We start from the raw sequence: 20,617 nt of genomic DNA, 5'->3' as shown, positions 1-20,617 counted from the left end.
GAGGCAGGCAGAGGGAGAGGGGGAAGCAGGCTCCCCGCTGAGCGCGATTCGGGGCTTGATCCCAGGACCCTGAGATCATGACCTGAGCCAAAGGCAGAGGCTTAACCCACTGAGCTACCCAGGTGCCCCTGCTCAGTCACTTTTAAAGACTAAAAGAGCTCTGGCCGAGAAGAGAGAAAAAAGCAAATTCTTGAAGTTCTCAATAAAACACAGAACTGTCAAAATTCAGTATAATTCACCATGTGTGCAAAATACTACTAACTGCAGGACTATATTAATCACAGCACTGTTTGTATAGCAAATTTTGGAGACAATCTAAAAGTCAGCAATAAGCAATCGGTTAAATTAAGGTCTAATACCACAGTTTCACAAAGAACCCCTCTAAAAAAATGAGTCACCTCAAAGATAAAATGGGGGAGATTAAGGTATCTGCATTGGGCGGAGGGGACTAGGCCTATACATACATACTAAATCTCTCTGGTCTTTCTGGAAGAATACACAATAAAAATAAGGATTGTCTAGCAGGCACCTGGAATGCTGAAGGGCAGATGAGAGAGTCTTTAACTTTCTCTATGTACTCAGTAGAACCTTTCAAAGGCTGCACTCATGTACTTCCTATTAGACAAAATTAAAAACTGATTTTTTTTTAGCGAATTAGAGATTAACTTCTAGCTCAGAAATTGACTTTTAGCTCAATGATTTAGACAGAATCTACTAAGCAATAACAATGTCAAATTATGACATAGAATAACTCTGCTAAAACTTTCTTCCAGAGATTGAAGCACACTCATTCATTCATTATTTCAGTGCCCATTACATCCTCTGGGTATTAGAGCAATGCCTAAGTCATCTAAGAATCCCTGCTTTTGTGGAGCTTTAGTAGGAGCAGAGATAAAGAGTAAATAATGTAACTTCAAATACTGTTAAATGGTACAGAAAAGGAGAGGAGGAAATATGGGAATGAAGAAGAACTATAAGGGAGGGGAAGAGGAAAACTGTTTTGGGATAATTAAGATAGACTTATCTGAGGATGACATGTGAGCCAAGAACTGAACGATATGCCAAAACAAGCAATGTAGTAAACAGAAGTTTGTCCCCTGTCACTGGAACAAACTTAGCCTCTTACTCTTCAGACAGAGCAAATCAACAATGTGGTTGCAGAAGAGTGACCCAAGGACAGACATGCAGGAGACGATCACAGATGCAAGCAGATGCAAGGAAGGCCTTGTAACCACAGGAGAAAAAGTCAAGATTGTATTCTAAGTGTGATGGAGAACCTCTGTACAGTTCTGAGAATGGGAGTGACATGATCTGTATTTTTAAAAAGTAACACTAGCTGCTATATTAGAAGACTATTGTATTAGGAGACTAATACAGTAGGCTAGGCAACAAATGATGGAACTGAAGAGTGGTTTCAGAGAGATGGGTAAACGTCGCTGATTAAGGGTATATTTTGAAAGCTGACGCCCTAGGGGATTTGCTAGTGGATTGTATATGGGAATCTGAGTGAGACAGTAAATGAGTGAATAGAAATTTTTAAAAAATCATTTTATATTATTTTATATTTGTATAGTTATTCACAGTTATCAAAGTATATTTACATACATTGTCATTTCATAATAACAAGAAGCAGGGAAAGGTCACACCTGACCAAGATCTGAGTTCTGTCCCTTGCCAGTTTTAAGACCCTAGGAAAGTCATCTGAATGGGTTTCTAGACTATGTAAGGTAGTCTACTTCACAAGATCAAGAGCTACAAGTACCAAATGATGTAAGACTTTTGTAAAGGCAAGAGGAGCACTTGGCTGGCTCTGTCGGTGAAGTATGCAGTTATTGAAGTCAGGGTTGTGGATTCAAGTCCCACACTGGGTATAGCCATTACTTAAAAATAAAATCTTGGGCACCTGCGTGGCTCAGTGGGTTAAAGCCTCTGCCTTCAGCTCAAGTCATGATCCCAGGGTCCTGGGATCAAGGCTCAGATTGGGCTCTCTGCACAGCAGGGAGCCTGCTTCCCCCCTCTCTCTGCCTGCCTCTCCACCTACTTGTGATCTCTGTTGAATAAATAAAAATCTTTAAAAAATAAAAATAAATAAAGCCTTAAAATTTTTTTCTGCAAATACAAATAATGACCAGTTGGCAGTGAACAGCATCCTATCAATAGCTGTCCAACGAAAGAGGTGTGTTCATTCAATTCCGGACAGCACAGCTACCTACCCAGCACCACCACGACCACCTATTCTACATGGAATCCTGTATTGCAGATGACCAAAAAAAGGCAAATCTTAAAAAAAAACTCTGATTGCATGCCTGGGTTGCTCAGTCAGTTGAATGTCCAACTCTTGGTTTCGGCTCAGGTGATAATCTTTTGGGTCTTAGGAACCAGCCCAGCCTGGGACTCCGTACTCAGTGGGGAAACTGCCTGAGTCTCTCCCTCTGCCCCTCCCCACCCTCACTCAATCCACACACATTTTCTCAAATAAATAATCTTTAAAAATTATCACTGTCTTGGTTAAAATACTAAAATGAAATAACTAGTGTAAACTAAATTGTGTGCCAAAACTGAATTATGAGGACTTCAAATCACTGCCATAAATCATTTCTGTAACTTTATTAAAGTTTCACAGGATTATTTGTTCATCCAAGGCTTTCATATTACTGCAGATTATGTCCAGAATCAAGAAAAACTGGAAAAAATGTTAAACCTATTTCATTATGTATTCTGGAGAATTATTAACAATGTCAATTTGTATTATGTGGTCAATAAATAACCTGAAAACAGGAAACAAAAATTTGAAGACATCTGGTGTACATCTAGATCCCCCATGTCTCATTTTCAACTGAGGCTTCAATAAATACGACTGGGGTCATATGAGGAAAAGCACACTGTAAGGACCATTCAACGCATACAGCAATTTAACTGCCTTGGACAGAGTCTGAGACAAATCCTTAATACAATAAATTTTGCACTATGAAAATTCACATTAGACTACAGCACGAAATGACAATCTACGCTACTTCTCTAATTTCTAAGAATTTCTACCTTATAAAAAGTCTTATTTCTCCAAATCAAGCAACTCTAGGTCAGAGACATCTGCCCAACTCAGGTATACGTAAGCTGCAGAAAGCACGGCACAATACATCACCCATTAAAAGACCTTGGACTTTTATGCATCTCCCCCCAAACTTTAGAACAAGCTAGATTAAATACACGTTCACCAGGTTTTATCAAGGAAATGATGCTGCAATTTAGTCACTTTAACTCGCATATTAAGCAACACAGAGGTTCAACTAAAATCTTCATTAAAAACGTCAAGAAATTTCAAGGTTCTGTTTTCATGTACTGCAAGAAATACCGCACGTCTGAGGACCCGATATTACATAAAGAATTTACAAAACCAGTTATGTCCATTTTTCACAGTTCCACATATATTCGCCAAAGTACAGTATTCATAAAGAGCCAAGGAACAGTTTAAACATTAAAGTGCATAAAATCGAGAGGCAAAGTATTTCACCAAGTCCCCCTAATATGCTCTGCCGCTCTCCCAATGCTGTGTTAAACTATTTCCTCTTGAGCAGAAACCGCTCTCAAGGAGTTTGCCAACCAGAGTAAAATCACTTCACCCAGATAACGCGCGGAAACGTATTTAGAAGAGAGGAGATCACGAAAGCGAGGGCAGCAGGGAGCGCAGCCCCACGTCTCCGGACCCCGGCAGCCTGCGGCGAACATGTGCCTACGGCGGCAGGACGCGTGGCCCTCCCGGAGCCGCCTCCCGGGGCTCCGGGCCCCGCCCGGCCTCACTCTCCTGGTTCATTCATTCTGAACCCGGGGCTTCCGCACCCGCGCGCTCACGCCCGGCCCGAGAGGAGGCTCCAGGGCCGAGGACCTATGACGGGCCACAACTCCCGCCCGGAGTCCCGGCCCCGCCGCGATTCGCGCGCGCCCGCGGCCTCCTCCCCGGTGGTCTGAGGCCGCGGAGGCCCGCGCCGGCCCGCGCCCAAGACTAAAGCCCCGCAACCCCGCGGCCCCACCCTCCGCCAGGGTGCAAGCCAGGCCTTCCCCGCCCGCCGGGCGGCCAACGGGAAGCCCCCGGTCCCCGCCGCCCCGTTGCCCCACCGCGGCCGGAAGTCTCTCCGGAGCCCCCTCCCCAGAGCCTGACTTCCCTCGCCGACACGGCCAGACCCTCTCTGCGCTGGCCTGGGGCCTCCCAGTGCGGGCCGCGGGCCTGAGGAAGCGAGGAGCCGCGCTGCCGGTTCCGCCGAGCGGTGAAGAGCAGAGCGCAGAGCCGGGGATTGGCCTGGGCGGTTACCTTGATAATCCTGCGGGGCAGCCCGGCCATCTTGTCAGATCCCGAGTTCGGCCTCTGGTCTCGACTCTGGCTCCGCTCGCCTCACGCACGAGTGGAAGTCCAGGGCTCCACTTCCGGGGGACGTTGCCGCGCCCGCCGCCGCCGCCGCCGCCGAGGCCCCTTGGGAAATGTAGTCCCTGCTCGTGCGCGGGCGGGCTTCTCCAGGACCTGGCCCCCTCCCCCGCGTTCCCCGCCCCAGCCCCGGCCTGGGGTTGGCGGAAGTGACGAGCCCCGGCGGGGCAGGGACTTGGGGGAGGAGGCGCGAGGCGGCGCGGAGCTCCGGCGCTAGTGGCCGAGCCGGCCGCGCGACGGTGGGATTACGCGGCCGGCGCCCCGCAGGCCTCTTACCGCGGCCACGCCTGCGCCAGTGGGCGACGTAACAGAGGCCCAGCGGCGGGCGCAGCCCATTCATTCATCAGTTCGTTTGTTCGTTCATTCAACGTTTCTACGTTGCGCGCGGGCCGCAGCGGGGAGCAGCTCCGGTTAAGTGGAGCCGGGGCTCCTTCCTCAAAGGGAAATGAAAGACTGAAACTCAGGAGCCATACTTCTGAATGCGGATCTCGGAAGTTATCCAGGGAAACCCTAGTCATCGAGTTATGATATTTAAATGTTGACTTTTAAATTTTATGTAAATCGGGCTCCTTAAGCCCAGGGAAGGCTGAAAGAAAGGATCTGGAGAGAGTTGGGAGGCAGGGAATTGGCTTCTGAACGCAGAGCTGCTAGCTGGAGGAATGACCGAGGACAGGATTAGAAAGCCCAGAGAAATCCCTGAGAGAGGGATTACCCGTGGCACGCAGGGCCCTAAAAGAAGATTAGAGTGGCGGTGCTTGAAAATGGGATTGTTGGAGAAGCATTTTGTCACATTTGTCACTGCTTGCTTGCTCTGGGATAGGCTTTTCGCAGGCATTATTCTATTTCATAGCAATCTTAAGAAGGTATCTCTACAAATGAGGCTCAGAAATGTCAACTAGCTTTTTCCAAGATTATCCAGGAGAAAATGGAGCTGTTTTGACCCTGAGGAAGTCTCAAAACATGAACCCCTTAACTGCTTAACCACAGTGTTTCCTAGCAGAGGACACATAGTAGATTAAGGATGTGCCAGGTGCTGTGTTGGTGGGTGAGGATGCAGAGACAACACTGATTGCTTTCCAGTCCAATGGAGAAGAGAGAGAAGGAATTAACTAAATATTTAACCCAGTGTGTTAAGGGCTGTAGTAAAGGTTCCTCCAAGGCGCTTCTGGAACCCAGAGCCCAGGCATTAGTTGATAGAGAAGTCAGAAAAGTCTTTCCCAAAGGAGAAGAGTTGCCCTCAAGGATTAATAAGAGTCCTACTGACCTGGTAGGGAAGAGCATGTCCGATACAGGAAATAGCCCATAAAATGGCATTGGACTACAAGAAAACAAAGAAAAATTATGTGTCTCTCTCTTTATATATATTGTATCTGTATATATATATATATGTATGTGTGTGTCTATATATGTATGTATATTGTGTCTGTGTGTGTATATGTGTGTGTATATTTGTATACATGTTGCATTAAAGAAATGGAGACTATGAATGCAAGAAACCTAATAAAAATGATAATTATTTTGTGCTTGGCACAATGCTAAATGATTACATGGATTGTCTCAACTACCTATAAAGTTCATGAGGTAAGTTCTCTTATTACCAGTGCATTTGAGATGAGAAACCAAGCCTCAGAGGTAATAATGAGAACCTCACATAACCAAGAGTCTGAAATAAGTGGCTCTGTGAATGAAGAATCTGAGAAAATAAATGACATTGGACAAGGATGCTTTCAGAATATTTTCCAGGAGAATTTGCCGTAATAAGAAGAAAGGCAGAGTAACTATTAGGTTAAAAGTGTGCTATTGTTGCCTAACCAGCTCATACTATTTAAAGCAACAACAGTCATTTACTGAGCTCTTGAATCTTCATTTTGGGCAGGGCTTGGCAGGAAGGCACATCTTTGCTCCGTGCTGTGCTGTGTCAGCCTGGGCAGCCTGACTGGGCCCAGATCCACTTCCAAGATGGCTCACATAGCTGGCAAAGTTGGTGCTGGCTATTAGTCTCTCTCTTAGTGGACCTCTCCCTGGAGCAGCTTTGGCTTTCTCTCTACCTGGTGGCTGGGTTCCAAGAGTGAGTGAGTGTTCTAGCTAGCAAAACCAGAAGCTGAATGGTCTTTTTGACCTAGCCCAGGAAGTTACATAGCATCACTCCCACTATAATCTATTGGTTGACTAATCACAAAAACTCACCCAGTTTCAAAGGTATGGGGCATAGAATCTGCCTCTTGAAAGGGGAGTGGAGAGATTGTAGAAACTGGCATAGTTTGTGTGTGATGGAAGATACGGTTGTGGCCAACTTTGGAAAACAAACTGTCACAAGTATGACATTTGTCACTTACAGCCAACTGGCTTAGTGTCACCTGCCTGTGACACTTAAGCACTGGTTAAAATAAACATGCCTGGCTGGAGCCCTTCTCTCAGAGATTTTAAGTCAGCGCTGAGGCCTGGGAGTCTGCATTAAAATATGTGTACTTTTGGGTGCCTGGGTGGCTCAGTGGATTAAGCTGCTGCCTTGGGCTCAGGTCATGATCTCGGGGACTTGGGATCGAGTCCCACATCGGGCTCTCTGCTCAGCAGGGAGCCTGCTTCCCTTCCTCTCTCTCTGCCTGCCTCTCTGCCTACTTGTGATCTCTCTCTGTCAAATAAATAAATAAAATCTTTTTAAAAAAATGTGTACTTTTGATGGATCCTAAAATTTGAGAACAAAGATTTTGAGTAAACAATAATGTATTTTAAAAAAATGTTGCCACATGCCTTCTCTTGACTCTATTAGGATCTATTGCCACATGCTTTCTCTTGGCTCTATTAGGATCTCATCTATTAGGATAGATGGGTATCAGGCAAATTAAGAGTGAGGGAGTCCTAGTCTAGGTTTGAGAACTTAAACATTTGCTGTCCTTTATTTTCTTCACCTATGAAATGTATATACTTCATGTGATTGTTGTGAAGTTTAAATGAACACCACATACTTAGCACGGACTATTATTTTCATAATCTTCATAGAACCAGGTATAGTTTTCCTTAGGAAATCAGATTTTCAAAACATGACAGTATAACTTTGTTTGGTGGAGACTATTTGATGGCATGAAACACTCAAGAATATTAATGATAAAATATATTTTTGCAAGTCTCTTCTAGTTGTTTTTCCCATTCTTTTCCCCCTTGAGAACAACTCACACTATACTCATCTGGAAAACAAAATCCCAACTTCTGATTCATGTAAGTTCTGTAAAACAGGATATCGTCTTAGAAGGACAGGTTGCCACAGGATCAAGATGAAGACTATTCTCAAGTTAGAAATCTAGTTAAGAATCCTTACTCTAGGGCGCCTGGGTGGCTCAGTGGGTTAAGCCGCTGCCTTCGGCTCAGGTCATGATCTCAGGGTCCTGGGATCGAGTCCCGCATCGGGCTCTCTGCTCAGCAGGGAGCCTGCTTCCCTCTCTCTCTCTGCCTGCCTCTCCATCTACTTGTGATTTCTCTCTGTCAAATAAATAAATAAATAAATCTTAAAAAAAAAAAAAAATCCTTACTCTAGGGATGCCTGGGTGGCTCAGTCGTTAAACATCTGTCTGCCTTGGGCTCAGGTCATGGTCGCAGAGTCCTGGGATCGATCCCCATGTGGGCTCCCTGATTGATAGGAACCCTGCTTCTCCCTCTCCCACTCTCCCTGCTTGTGTTCCCTCTCTGTGTCTGTCTCTGTCAAATAAATCTTTTTTAAAAAAAATTCTTACTCTAAAATATGGATAAAAAAAGGAAACCCACCAAACCGGTTCCCTCAGGGAGGGGTGTTGGGTATTGGAGAACAGAGGTAAAAGACATTTCACTCACACTCTTGTACCTGTTAGATTTTGGACTATGTGAATGCATTACCCATTTAAAACATTAAATAATCTAATTCACTAATTTCAACAGCCTTAAGAAATTCTCAGATTTTTTTCAATGCTGATCAAGGATGATACTACACACTCAAAACTCAGCAAGAAGATGCTGGTCCATGATATCGAATAAATGATAGTGACCAGATAACTCTATTAAGTTGAATAGTGCTAGGCAGAATTCTTAGCTAATTGACATTTGGCTTTTCGTCAGGCCTCACAACTATGTTTTTGTTTTTTCCCAGTCTCTGCTCCTTCCAGAACTCACACTGCAAGTGCCTTTCCATTATGATATAGGGAGGGAATCAGCAAGAATGCTGTGCTGGAGGAATTAGAAGAATTCAATTCCACAACAAGCTCTTACTCCCAGAACACTGGTTTATTTCATCTTGTTCCTTCCCTACCTCCAACCCCATCCCCAAATATTCCAGGTTTGTTATTGTGAGCTTAAACTAGCAGATTCATATGTACTATTTACCCTGCAGGTAATATCTTAGGACATTCATACCTGAGCTCCTCCACATTATGGATGTCTTCCATTTTGGTCCCCAGGGTACTCCTGAGGACCTAGCTCAGGGCCTGCTCTATGATAGTTCTCAAAAAAATATTTGTCAAGGGAATGAGCCCATAACTGCAGGGGGAAAATAAACACCTCTTTGAGAATAGATTACACAGGTTCACGATCGATAAGTGAATGCTTACAGAAACCACAGGATGTTCACGTTCATCCCTAAACATCTCAACTTCCTGAGGGCAACGGTTTTTTGTTTTTTTTTTTTTTTTTTGTCAGCAACTGTCTTATGCTTTGCAGAGACAAAATAGAGTAGATGAGTTTGGAAAATCCTAGCTCAGTCATCTCAAAAAGAGGCCCTGTTTCAATTCAGGGGGGTAGTCATGCGGCAGAACTATTTGTTTGCAAGTACCCTTATTGTTTCTTGCAGCATGAGAAAACCATTTTGTGGGTGATCAAGACAGGAGTACCTGTGAAAAGAGAGTTCATGAACACTGACTCAGGGAGGAAGTGGGTAGGGAAAGAAGAAAAGGCGCATGCTGATTTGAAAGAAGAAAGGAGGGGTGCCTCGGTGGATCAATCGGTTAAGGTTAAGTGTCTGCCTTTGACTCAGGGCATAATCCCAGGGACCTGAGCCCCAGGTCAGGATCCTGGGGTCCTGGGATTGAGCCCTGCGTCAGGCTCTCTGCTCAGTGGGGAGCCTGCTTCTCCTCCCTCTGCCTGCCTCTGCCTACTTGTGCTCTCTTTCTCTGCCAAATAATTTTTTTTTAAGATTTTATTTATTTGTCAGAGAGAGCGAGCACAGGCAGACAGAGCGGCAGCAGAGGCAGAGGGAGAAGCAGGCTCCCCGCTGAGCAAGGAGCCCGATGTGGGACTCCATCCCAGGATGCTGGGATCATGACCTGAGCTGAAGGCAGCCGCTTAACCAACTGAGCCACCAAGGCCGTCCCTGCATCTGTGTTTTTAACACACTCCCCAGACACTACTGAAGGGCCCAAAGTTTGAGAGTTGCTGTCCCACATTGTCTGATCTGCTGGAAAAAACAAAACAGTTGCAACAGCAACCTTGACTTTTACTGTTCTTGTTCCTGTTTTGCCAGATCCTTTTTGACCCCAAACCCATAATTTTCCTCCTGCTTGCTCCAATTTTCTTGGTCCGGGTATTAGATATTTCACATTGTTCCTGTTTAAGTTGGCCCAGGTGTTCAGTATTCCAGACTGTAGGGTTTTGATGAGGCCAAGAAACAAAACCCACTTTCCCCTCCTGAAACTACAACCAGATTGAAAGAGATGGAGATCAGCACATTCATTGCTCTCATTACTAATAAAGCTGATTGGAGAACATAGCTCTAAGTCTGTAGTAACTTGGATTTACTCACACTCCCCCCAATCTGCTCCCCAGTCACTTAGCACAGCCAAACAACGGCAGGCTCCATAACCCCAGCCAGAGCAGAGCTCTGCTGGAGAACAGAAAACAAACTGCTGAAGAAGAAAGAGAAGGAGAGGGAGGAAGTGGAGGGGGAGAAAGACGAGGAAGAGGAGGAAAAGAAGAAGAAAGAGGAAAAAGGACATAAAGAAAGGAAGAAGACAGGGAGAGAAAGAACAGAAAAGAAAGGGAAAAAGGAGGAAGGGAAAGAAAAGAGAGAAGGAGACAAGGCTGAGACAACCCAGCTCATTATTTTAAATTCACCCATCAGAGAACTTATTCCTCGTAGCTTCAATTTACAAAACCTCTTGACATTTTCTTAACCTACTGCTTACTATCTGTCTCCACTCCCCAGATGCAACCACAGCCCAGAGGCCAGACAATTTCATCGAAGCTCTAAATATCCCATGATTCATCTTACCTACACTCTAACACCCCGATTTTCACGTCTGGGTGCCTTTTTGCTCACGTTCCTCACCCCAACAGCCCGCTCGTCTCACCCTCCTCTCCAAAACACCTTGCACAGTGTGTTCTAGCAAGTGCTCACTCTGATCATCTGTTTACAAATGTCCCTCACCACGCTGTGTGCCCTTGTAGCATATATGCAACTGGTTCTGTGTGTTCAGCAGGAACCTAATGCCTGACACACATTCCCCCTTCCTGCCTTTCTGCCTTCCTTCTTTCTCTGTCTGTCATGTACGATACCCTCTCTAGCAACCGGTATTTTTTTTTTCTTACTTAAATTCAATTACCCAACATAGAGTACATCGTTAGTTTTTGATATAATGATCAATGATTCATTAGTTACAAATAACACTCAGTGCTCATCATATCACGTGCCCTCCTTAATGCCAACAAATATTTTAAAAGGAACTGAGTAGGATCTCCAATCTGGAACATACTTTCTAGTATGGGAAACAGATGTTGAAACAAATTAATAGGGGTGCCTGGGTGGCTCAGTGGGTTAAAGCCTCTGCCTTCAGCTCAGGTCATGATCCCAGGGTCCTGGGATCGAGCCCCTGATCTGGCTCTCTGCTCAGCAGGGAGTCGGCTTCCCTTCCTCCTGCTCTCTGCCTACTTGTGATCTCTGTCTGTCAAATAAATAAATAAAACCTTTAAAAACAAACAAACAAAAAAAATTAATATATTTTATGTGGTAAGTCCTATAATTAAGATATAGAAGATACAGTGAAGAGTATACATAAGATACAGCAAAGATTTCATTCACTCAATTATTTAATAAATATTTAGTGAGTTCCTATCAAGTACCAGGCACAACATTAGTTTCTACAGGTAAATGACGATCCAGATCAGACATGGAATTGCCCTCTAATGGAATACTACTCAGCCATCAAAAAAAGAAATCTTGCCATTTACAACAATGTGGATGGAACTAGAGGGTATTATGCTAAACAAAATAAGTCAATCAAAGAAAGATAATTATCATATGATCTCTTTGATATGATGAATTTGAGAGGCAGGGTGGGAGGTTGAGGGGGAAGGGAGGGAAAAATGAAACAAGATGGAACAGGGAAGGGAGACAAACCATAAGAGACTCTTAATCTCAGGAAACGAACTGAAGGTTACTAGAGTGGAAAGGGGTGGGAGAGATAGAGTGGCTGGGTGATGGACATTGGGGAGAGTATGTGCTATAGTGAGTACTTTGTATTGTGTAAGACTGATGATTCACAGACCTGTACCCCTGAAACAAATAATACATTATGTGTTAATAAAAAAGAAAAAATAAATAAAATGGTGCTCCTTAAAAAAAAATTAAGTAACGCCAAGTAAACTGAGATTACTTACACAAGCAATTTAGGGGTGCCTTCTAGATAGGTTGTAAGGCTGAAGTCTGGAAGGACAGACTTCCAGGATCATCTTCTGAATGACCTGGAGGGAGAAGCAGAGCCCTCTTTTAAGGTTGTAGTGCCAATAGGAATTCCAAGTCCACCAAATAGGGTCATCTCACTGCCCTTGTCACTTGAACTCACATTACACATTTACTTAATTCTTAGTGTGATTGGAGCCCCTAATCTTTTACCAAGGTTGTTTCACTGTTTGATTTACCAACATATTCAATAAAGCTACTTGTTGCTTGAAACTATTCCGAATTCTTTCCACATCCTATCAGTATGGGAGAGTTGCATTGCTTATACGTAAGTGACATCCAATTGAATTTTGCACCAATCTCTGGCTTTATAGTTACAACACTAGAGGCATGCTAACAATACTTAAATTCTGATAGGATGTCAGTTATCTTCCTTTTACTCCTCCAGATCGACTTTTTACTTTGTCCATCCTGCTCTCTGCCCAGGAAGTTGATCTGAATGTACTACCCTGTGTGGAGGGGGCTCCCTGCCCTCTGGGTTGGGGAAGGATGTGGAGATCAGAGTAATTATTAACCTGGATTGGTCCCGGCAAGGTCACCTTAGGCTGGCTATGCCTTTCGACAAAAGATTATTATTCGTCTTAAGGTAACCAACTATAGGATTCTCTCTGAGCTGCAAGTTAGTAACCACTAACTTTGTCCCTTCTGGTCTGGAAGGAACAGCCAGTGCTACTAAGCCTGAGTTACACTACTGTTACTCCATGTAATTCCACTCACACTTCTGTAAAAAATCCCTCTGTAGATAAACTCTTCTGGGATTATACCAGTTTGAGTATGACATGTCTTTTTCCTGTCACCCTAAGTGATATACCAATTTAAAGCTAGAAACTATTATTGTCCATTTTAGACTAATTATATTCTTCACTTTTAATTCCATTCATTAGATTATTTCTTACAGTCAAAAGGGAAGGATTGGGGCACCTGGGTGGCTCAGTGGGTTAAGCCTCTGCCTTCGGCTCAGGTCATGGTCTCAGGGTACTGGGATTGAACCCCACATTGGGCTCTCTGCAGGTTCCCAGGGAACCTGCTTCCTCCTCTCTCTCTCTGCCTGCCTCTCTGCCTACTTGTGATCTCTGTCTATCAAAGAAATAAATAAAAATCTTTTTAAAGAAAACTTTAAAAAAAAGAAGGATTATATTTTCATGCCTAAGAAGTAAGTAATTTCCTTGGGCAAGATATTCATGAAAATTTATTATACAAATATTTACTAAGTACCTACAAGGTATAATTATTGCTAGCATTGAATGAGTGATAATTACATTTGCTAAGCATTTTACTTACTTTCTTTTTTTAACCCACCCACTCAACAATTCTATAAAGTAGGGAAGATCATTCTTGTACTCCTTTTATAAAGAATAAGCTAAGACTCAAAAATATTAAGAAAATACATTTTCCCAAATAACAGAGTTAGGAAATAAGGGACTCAAGATACAAATTTGGGCAGAAAGGTGCACCTGGGTGGCTCAGTCAGTTAAGCCTCTACCTTCAGCTCAGCTCATGATCCCGGGGTCTTGGGATGGAGTCCTGCATCAAGCTCCTTGCTCAACAGGAAGCCTGGTCCCCCTCTGCCTGCCATTCCCCCTGCCTGTGCTCACTCTCTCTCTGACAAGTAAATAAATAAAATCTTTCAAGAAAACTCCGGACGTTATTTAAGCTATTCACAGGAAAGATGTTCATGATACATTGTTGAGTTATTCGTCTATTATACATATACATGTAGGTTTTGTTTTTTTTTTAAGATTTTATTTATTTGACAGAGAGAGATCACAAGTAGGCAGAGAGGGAGAGAGAGAGAGGGAGGAGGAAGCAGGCTCCCCGCCTAGCAGAGAGCCTGATGCGGGACTCGATCCCAGGACCCTGAGATCATGACCCGAGCTGAAGGCAGAGGCTTAACCCACTGAACCACCCAGGCAGCCCCATATATACATGTAGTTTTAAAAAAAGAAAATCTATAAATGCAAGTATATGTTGTTTATTTGTATATGTATATTTTTGGAATAAAAGAAAACATAAATATGTGTTTGTGTGAAAAAGAGGGAAATTGAGGGAGAACCAGTCTGTCTGGTTCATATGTCAGCTCCACTATTTACTGGCATAGGATTTTTTTTTTTTTTTAAGATTTTCTTCATTTATTTGACAGAGAGAGACAGAGAGAGAGAGAGAGGGAACACAAGCAAGGGGAGTGGGAGAGGGTGAAGTAGGCTCCCCACCTAGCAGGGAGCCCAAAGCAGGGCTTGATACCAGGACCCTGAGATCTGGACCTGAGTCGAAGGCAGACGCTTAACTACTGAGCCACCCAGGCTCCCCAGGATCTTAAAACAGTACACATAACGTGTCCAATAAATGTTAGCTATTTTAATACAGACAAAAGAAGAGATGAAAAGTGGCAGATTATACACTGAGGTGTTACAGTGATTATCTTATTGGGTGTGGTTTTTTTTAAACATCTGTTATTAGTTTTTTTAATATACATTTTCTATTTGGAAATGAGCATTGCACAGGTTATGCTGACAGGTGCTGTAGTCAGTAGTTTCCAGGCTCAATTCACAGGTCTACCAGGTGTACCGTGCATGATGCTGAACAAGTTATTTCCCTTCTCTGTGCTTCTGGAACTTCATTTGTATAATGACAGTACAATAATTATACCCACCTCCTAGGACTCTCAGAAGGAATAGAAAAAAAAAAAACTATGTAAACTGTTTGAAGATTAATTTCTGACACGTGGTAAGTACTCAAAACTGTAGACAATTTTATGTAATAAAATATAAATTAGAATTTTTAGAAAGATTAGTCCTTGTGGCTTGGCTTATTGCTCTGGAGTCTTTGATCTCTGATTTATATAAAAAGTGACTTTATTCTATGAAGTTAGGGAAGAAAAAAGTCCATCCCCTTCTCAGCTGAAACCATTTGAAGCCAACATTTTGTCTGTTTCATCACATTACTAGCACAAATTTAAACTGCTTTTATGTAGGCCAGTGTAAGTTACTGCTGGCATTTCCAGTTTGTATTGGGGGGAATTATAGTTTTAAACTTGAGGGCATCATATTTCTTTACGACATGCCTCTTTTAGCTACTCTCACCCCACGGTCTCTTGGTTTCCATAGTGCCTCTCTCCTTGCTGGGTGTCCTCTTCCATGCAACCTCTCAATGTTGGAATTCCCTGGGCCCACATTCTGGGGCCTTTTTCTCATTCTTTTTTTCTACAGTATCTCCCTATATGCACTCAACCTTCCCCGGCTTCAAATCGGCATCTAGCCTACACTCTATTCTTCAGACACATCTGTCCAACCACCTGCCTCCTTTTATACTTCTATTATATCTCTATTTACATCTCAGAGATATCTCCAACTCAGCAATGCCCAAATGGAATTACTCATCTCTATCCTCACCGCTCCTCCCCTCCCCCGCCCAGCCCGCTCCTCTTTCAGTCTTGGCCTATCTCCTGAACCACACCACCTTCAAGGTAGTCATCAAAACATCTCCTGAGATGTTTTTCCTCTCTCTTAACTCCCACATCCAATAATCCAGCAGGTTCAGCCATCATTTCTACCTCCAATGTATACCTGGACACTCTGACTTCGCTTCCTCTCATGGTTGCCATCCTCTACCACGTCACCACTCCTCACAAGCAAAACCCCAGTGATATTTTAAAAGCATAAATCTGGGGCACCTGGGGTGGCTCAGTTTAACCAACTGAGCATCTGTCTCAGCTCAGGTCATGATCTAGGATCCTGGGATGGAGCCCCATGTCGGGCTCCCTGCTCAGCAGGGAGCCCGCTTCTCCCTCTCCCTTTGCCCCTACCCTTGTCTCTCTCTCTCAAATAAATAAAAGCTTTAAAAAATTAAAATATAGCTTTCTGCGCTACCCAGGGAAGGGTCCATACGGCGTTGTTTCGCGTTCCCATCGTAACTTAACCGAGAAACTTTCACACTGTCCGGAGCCCTTGATGTCCTGCAAATGAAGGAGGAGGATGTCCTCAAATTCCTTGCAGCGGGAACCCATTTAGGTGGCACCAACCTTGACTTCCAGATGGAACAGTACATCTACAAAAGGAAAAGTGATGGTATCTACATCATAAATCTGAAGAGGCCCTGGGAGAAGCTTCTGCTGGCAGCTTGTGCCATTGTTGCCATTGAAAACCCAGCTGATGTTAGTGTCATATCGTCCAGGAATACTGGCCAGCGAGCTGTGCTGAAATTTGCTGCTGCAGCTGGAGCCACTCCCATTGCTGGTCGCTTCACTCCTGGAACATTCACTAACCAGATCCAGGCAGCCTTCCTAGAGCCAAGACTTCTGGTGGTTACTGATCCCAGGGCTGACCACCAGCCTCTTACAGAGGCGTCTTATGTTAACCTGCCTACCATTGTTCTGTGTAACACAGACTCTCCTCTTCGCTACGTGGACATTGCCATCCCCAACAACAAGGGAGCTTGCTCAGTGGGTCTGATGTGATGGATGCTGGCCAGGGAAGTTCTGCGCATGCGTGGCACCATTTCCCGTGAACACCCGTGGGAGGTCATGCCTGATCTCTGCTTCTACAGAGATCCTGAAGAGACTGAAAAGGAAGAGCAGGCTGCTGCTGAAAAGGCTGTGACCAAGGAAGAATTCCAGGGTGAATGTACGGCTCCAGCTCCTGAGTTCACGGCTACTCAGCCTGAAGTTGCAGACTGGTCTGAAGGCGTGCAGGTGCCCTCTGTGCCTAGTCAGCAGTTCCCTACTGAAGACTGGAGCGCCCAGCCGGCCACTGAAGACTGGTCTGCAGCTCCCACTGCTCAGGCCACTGAATGGGTAGGAACAACCACTGAGTGGTCTTAGGCTGCTCTTCCACAAAGGCAAACAAAAAGGAAATAAGGTTGACGGAAAATAAACAGTTTGTAAAAGTCGAAAAAAAATTAAAATATAAAAATAAATACAAACATAAATAATATCATGTCTCTTTTTTGGTGGTAGAACACTTCAGTGACTCCATACTGCATTTAGCATAACACCGATGCATATGGCCTCTGTTCTGATTCCATGTGGTCACTACATGGCCTATAATGCCCAACATGACCTGGCTCTTACTCACCTCATCTCCTGTCACTCTCCTCCACACCATATTCCAACAGAGGATAAGCTATTTCTACCCCCTTTAGACTTCTAAGTTATTCTCTTTTCCTAGAGCTGTCTCTACTCTCTTTCCCATACACATGGTTGGTTTCTTTTCTCATCTCCGCTTTGTCATTTTTTTTTTCCTGGTCCCAAGAAGTGAGTCTTCCTGTTGGTTTGTGGTCCCCGCACAGCTCTCAGCCATCAAGATGTGTCATTGGAGTCATTATTGATCCAGCCCTCTTCTGCATTGCATAACAAATGTTTAACATGTCCAGTTGATTGTTCATTCAAGTCTGTTTCTCTTCTCTGTCTCTTCCTCCAACATAGTTCAGAAAGACTAATGTCTTGTAATCAAGACAGCTTTGAAGGACGGACAAGATTAGAAAGGACAGACATGGGCCCTAAGATTAGTAGCAGAACAATCTTGGTATTCTGTAGAAGTAAGGCAAGGCACCAAAGCAGCTCACATTTATTTTACTTTACTGTGAACTTATATTATGTCCACTTATTTTCAATATTAACCACTCAGGATTATGCCCTTAAGTTTTTATTTTTGTTATTAAAGTAGGCTCCAAGTCCAGCGTGGAACTTAAAACAGGACTCAAACTCATGACCCCAAGATCAAGACTTGAGCTAAAAATCAAGAGTCAGACACTTAATCAACTGAGCCACTCAGGCACTCAGATCACATGGCCCTTGGCTTTCAAGGAGTTTACTGTCACACTTGAATACATAATAAAAGTTATGAATTCTTTTCAGAAAAATGTAGATATGTACAGATTTTTGCAGATCATTAGGAAAGGAATTCCCAGGCTAAACCGCTGCTTCAGCAGTCAATCAGCTATTGTTTTGGATGTCTTCAGGGTTATTGTTTCATTGGTTCAACAAATATTAGAGGCCTACAATGGGGCCAAATGCAGTCCTACATGTTGGGTTTTGCAGAGTATAGAACACAATAGGTACTTGTTCCTGCCTTCATTGAGCTTGCATTCCAGCATAGAACAGACATTAAACAAGGAAACAAATGATAATAGAATGTTACATAATGGTAAATGTTATGAAGAAAAATAAAGGAGAGCAATGGGTTAAGGGCAGATGAAGTTCTTTTTCTTTCTTTCTTTCTTTTTTTTAGATTTTATTTATTTGACAGAGACACAGTGAGAGAGGGAACACAAGCAGGGGAAGTGGGAGAGGGAGAAGCAGGCTTCCTGCCAAGCAGGACTCCATCCGAAAACCCTTGGGATCATGATCCAAGCTCAAGACAGATGCCTAACAGCTGAGGCACCCACTGATATGGTCCTCTCCGAGGTGTTATCAGAGCAAGACCTGTATGAAATAAAGCAGTTGTCATGAAAAGAGGTGAGAGAAAAGCATTGCTGGCAATGAGAACCGGAAGTGCAAAGGCCCAGGGGCCTTCTCTCCTCACAAAAGCAAAAGGCAATGTCCAGGATTTTGCACATTTTCTTCCTCTCCTAATGAATAGCCAGTACAATTCTAAGAACACAGTTTTGGGCTTTCAGGTGGAAGGGCCTCCCCACTTCCCTGTGTCAAAAGTCAAATCCAACCCCACTGGCCTTCAGTGCTTCTCTGAAGTTACTTCTTCCCCCCAGGAAACCTTAGCTTACCCACAAGGATCGGCCTTGAGCTTCTCTAACAATTTGTATAAAGTTTTTAAAAAGATAGTGCTTGTTACTTTCTAAGGATGTGTGCGTGGGGCAGTGATTTTGTGCTGTTTTTGAGGTAAGGTTGAAGCAAACAGCTACAACTAAACACAGGAACAAGTTTAGTGATGCCGCCCTCACGATTCCATCTGGAGCTCTTCCCGCGGAGACTACATTTCCCAGAGTGCCCCGCGGGCCAGGGAGGCGCGAGAACCGGTGTGTTCTAGGACCCGGATTGAGGTAAAATGGCGGGCTCGTGGTGAGCGGCTGTCAGGTAACTGGTGTCCTCTCTTTCTCCGGTCAAGGAGTTTCTAGAAACTAGGCAGGTCCAGAATCCTTACGGGGAGATGTCGGTGTCTCCTACCTGTCGTCCCTGGCTGGGTAAAGCCCCTAGTTTCAACATTCTGGATTCGTCCTGCAGAAGGGTTGGCGTAGGGCCGTGCCCTTCCTGTGGGGCTCCCCTCGTGCCTGGGCTGATCGCTTGGGGACCTCTCCAATCCAGGTCTTTCGGTTCTGTCCCTGGGTGCTAGTCCCGACGTGCATGGTAGCGTGTTCCTCAAACCGCGGTTGCTTTGAGGCTCTCCGCAGCTTTTGCTTCGGGGTTGAATTATGGGTCAAGGAATGAGTTTCTATCCCTGGAGTGAGTAATCTGACCTTCCAGCTGCCGTGATTGAGGGGACCTAAGGTCCCCCCAGATACTTTGTTCCTTGGTTCGTGGTCAGAAGCTATGAGTTTGCGTTCCACCCATGCAACCTATAAAGCAGTGGTATGGTGGGCAGTAAATCGCTTGACCTCTCTGAGCCTCAGGTTCTCAGCATATAAAATGGAGATGCCTATTTCACAGACTTGTGAAAGAGCATATCATGTATAGGGCAGCGAGGTTATAACCTGTAAAAACCACGCTGTATGCACTCAGGGAAAGTGATGCAAATGTACTGACGTGCAAGGAATCGCGCTGCATAGTTTAGTCTAATAAATAAGACTATGAGGTCTATGTCCCTATTCCATTTTATCACTGTTGCGAGAAGGGAATGAAGAATCATCGAGGCGGATTAAAAACAAGGGATGTAGCAATGGTTCTAAGTCATTTACTGACAAAAACCATGGAGGTTATGGTTGCTTTCCCCATTTTACCCTGAAGAAACAAAGGGTCGTTTAATTAATGACTTGCCCGAAGTTTCCCAGCTTATAAGTGACTGACTGTAAAGTTCTTGGAAGCAAATCATTTAAATTTTGTACTTAAGTTTTTTCATGAATGAAATAAAGATACCTGTCGTGATCAGTAGAGTAAAATGAAATGGTAGTGAAAGCACCTTGCAAAGTTAAAAACCTTAATATAAGAGGGTGAAATTTTACTTGGGACTTTCGTGTTTATATGTGTTCCTCTAAATCGGTATTTAATAGGTAAAGGATAGACTTTGCTTAATATTTAATTTAATTAGAAACAATCCTACTTCAAGTAATGTAATAAGATCTTGTGTATGGTACCTGAGAGGCTGTACACAGACACCTGAGCATTATGAAGGAGGATGTTTAGTGTGGCATGTGTGAGTGACTGTTTCTAAGCAGAATTACACATTTCCTGCGTGCTCACTAAGTGGAAAGAACTACACTAGGTGCTGAGAAGTTTGCAATTAAGAAAAATAATAATGGACATAGTTCCAGGACTTTAGGTCTTACATTTTGGTGTTGTTTTTTATCATATATCACATGGAAATGGAAAGTTGTTTAGAAGTTTTTCTTGTGACTGT

At 43.9% G+C, this 20,617-nt stretch overlaps 3 protein-coding genes across 3 annotated transcripts in view; 2 read left to right on the top strand and 1 right to left on the bottom strand.

The window, feature by feature from the left end:
- UBE2N (ubiquitin conjugating enzyme E2 N) overlaps window positions 1-4,673 on the bottom strand; it is a 36,336-nt gene extending 31,663 nt beyond the window's left edge. Inside the window, exon 1 of the mRNA XM_004748550.3 lies at window positions 4,307-4,673. Within this exon, the coding sequence (XP_004748607.2) occupies window positions 4,307-4,336 (30 nt within the window). The 5' untranslated portion in view covers window positions 4,337-4,673. The remainder of the gene's footprint in view (window positions 1-4,306) is intronic.
- An 11,310-nt stretch (window positions 4,674-15,983) lies between these two features.
- Window positions 15,984-17,000, top strand: LOC101681686 (40S ribosomal protein SA-like). The gene is given in 1 exon segment (XM_045084847.1): window positions 15,984-17,000. A coding segment is annotated over 1 exon segment (858 nt). The 5' UTR covers window positions 15,984-16,071; the 3' UTR covers window positions 16,930-17,000.
- A 2,074-nt stretch (window positions 17,001-19,074) lies between these two features.
- Window positions 19,075-20,617, top strand: part of MRPL42 (mitochondrial ribosomal protein L42) — a 33,113-nt gene continuing 31,570 nt past the window's right edge. Inside the window, exon 1 of the mRNA XM_004748546.2 lies at window positions 19,075-19,140. The gene's annotated coding sequence lies outside the window, so the exon portion shown is untranslated. The remainder of the gene's footprint in view (window positions 19,141-20,617) is intronic.

Source organism: Mustela putorius, unplaced genomic scaffold (assembly GCF_011764305.1).
Source record: "Mustela putorius furo isolate JIRA1106 unplaced genomic scaffold, ASM1176430v1.1 tig00000788_pilon_pilon_pilon, whole genome shotgun sequence".
Taxonomy (NCBI): Eukaryota; Metazoa; Chordata; class Mammalia; order Carnivora; family Mustelidae; genus Mustela; species Mustela putorius.
The sequence above is the reverse complement of the archived record's forward strand: the minus strand, read 5'-3'. Positions and strand labels throughout refer to the sequence as shown.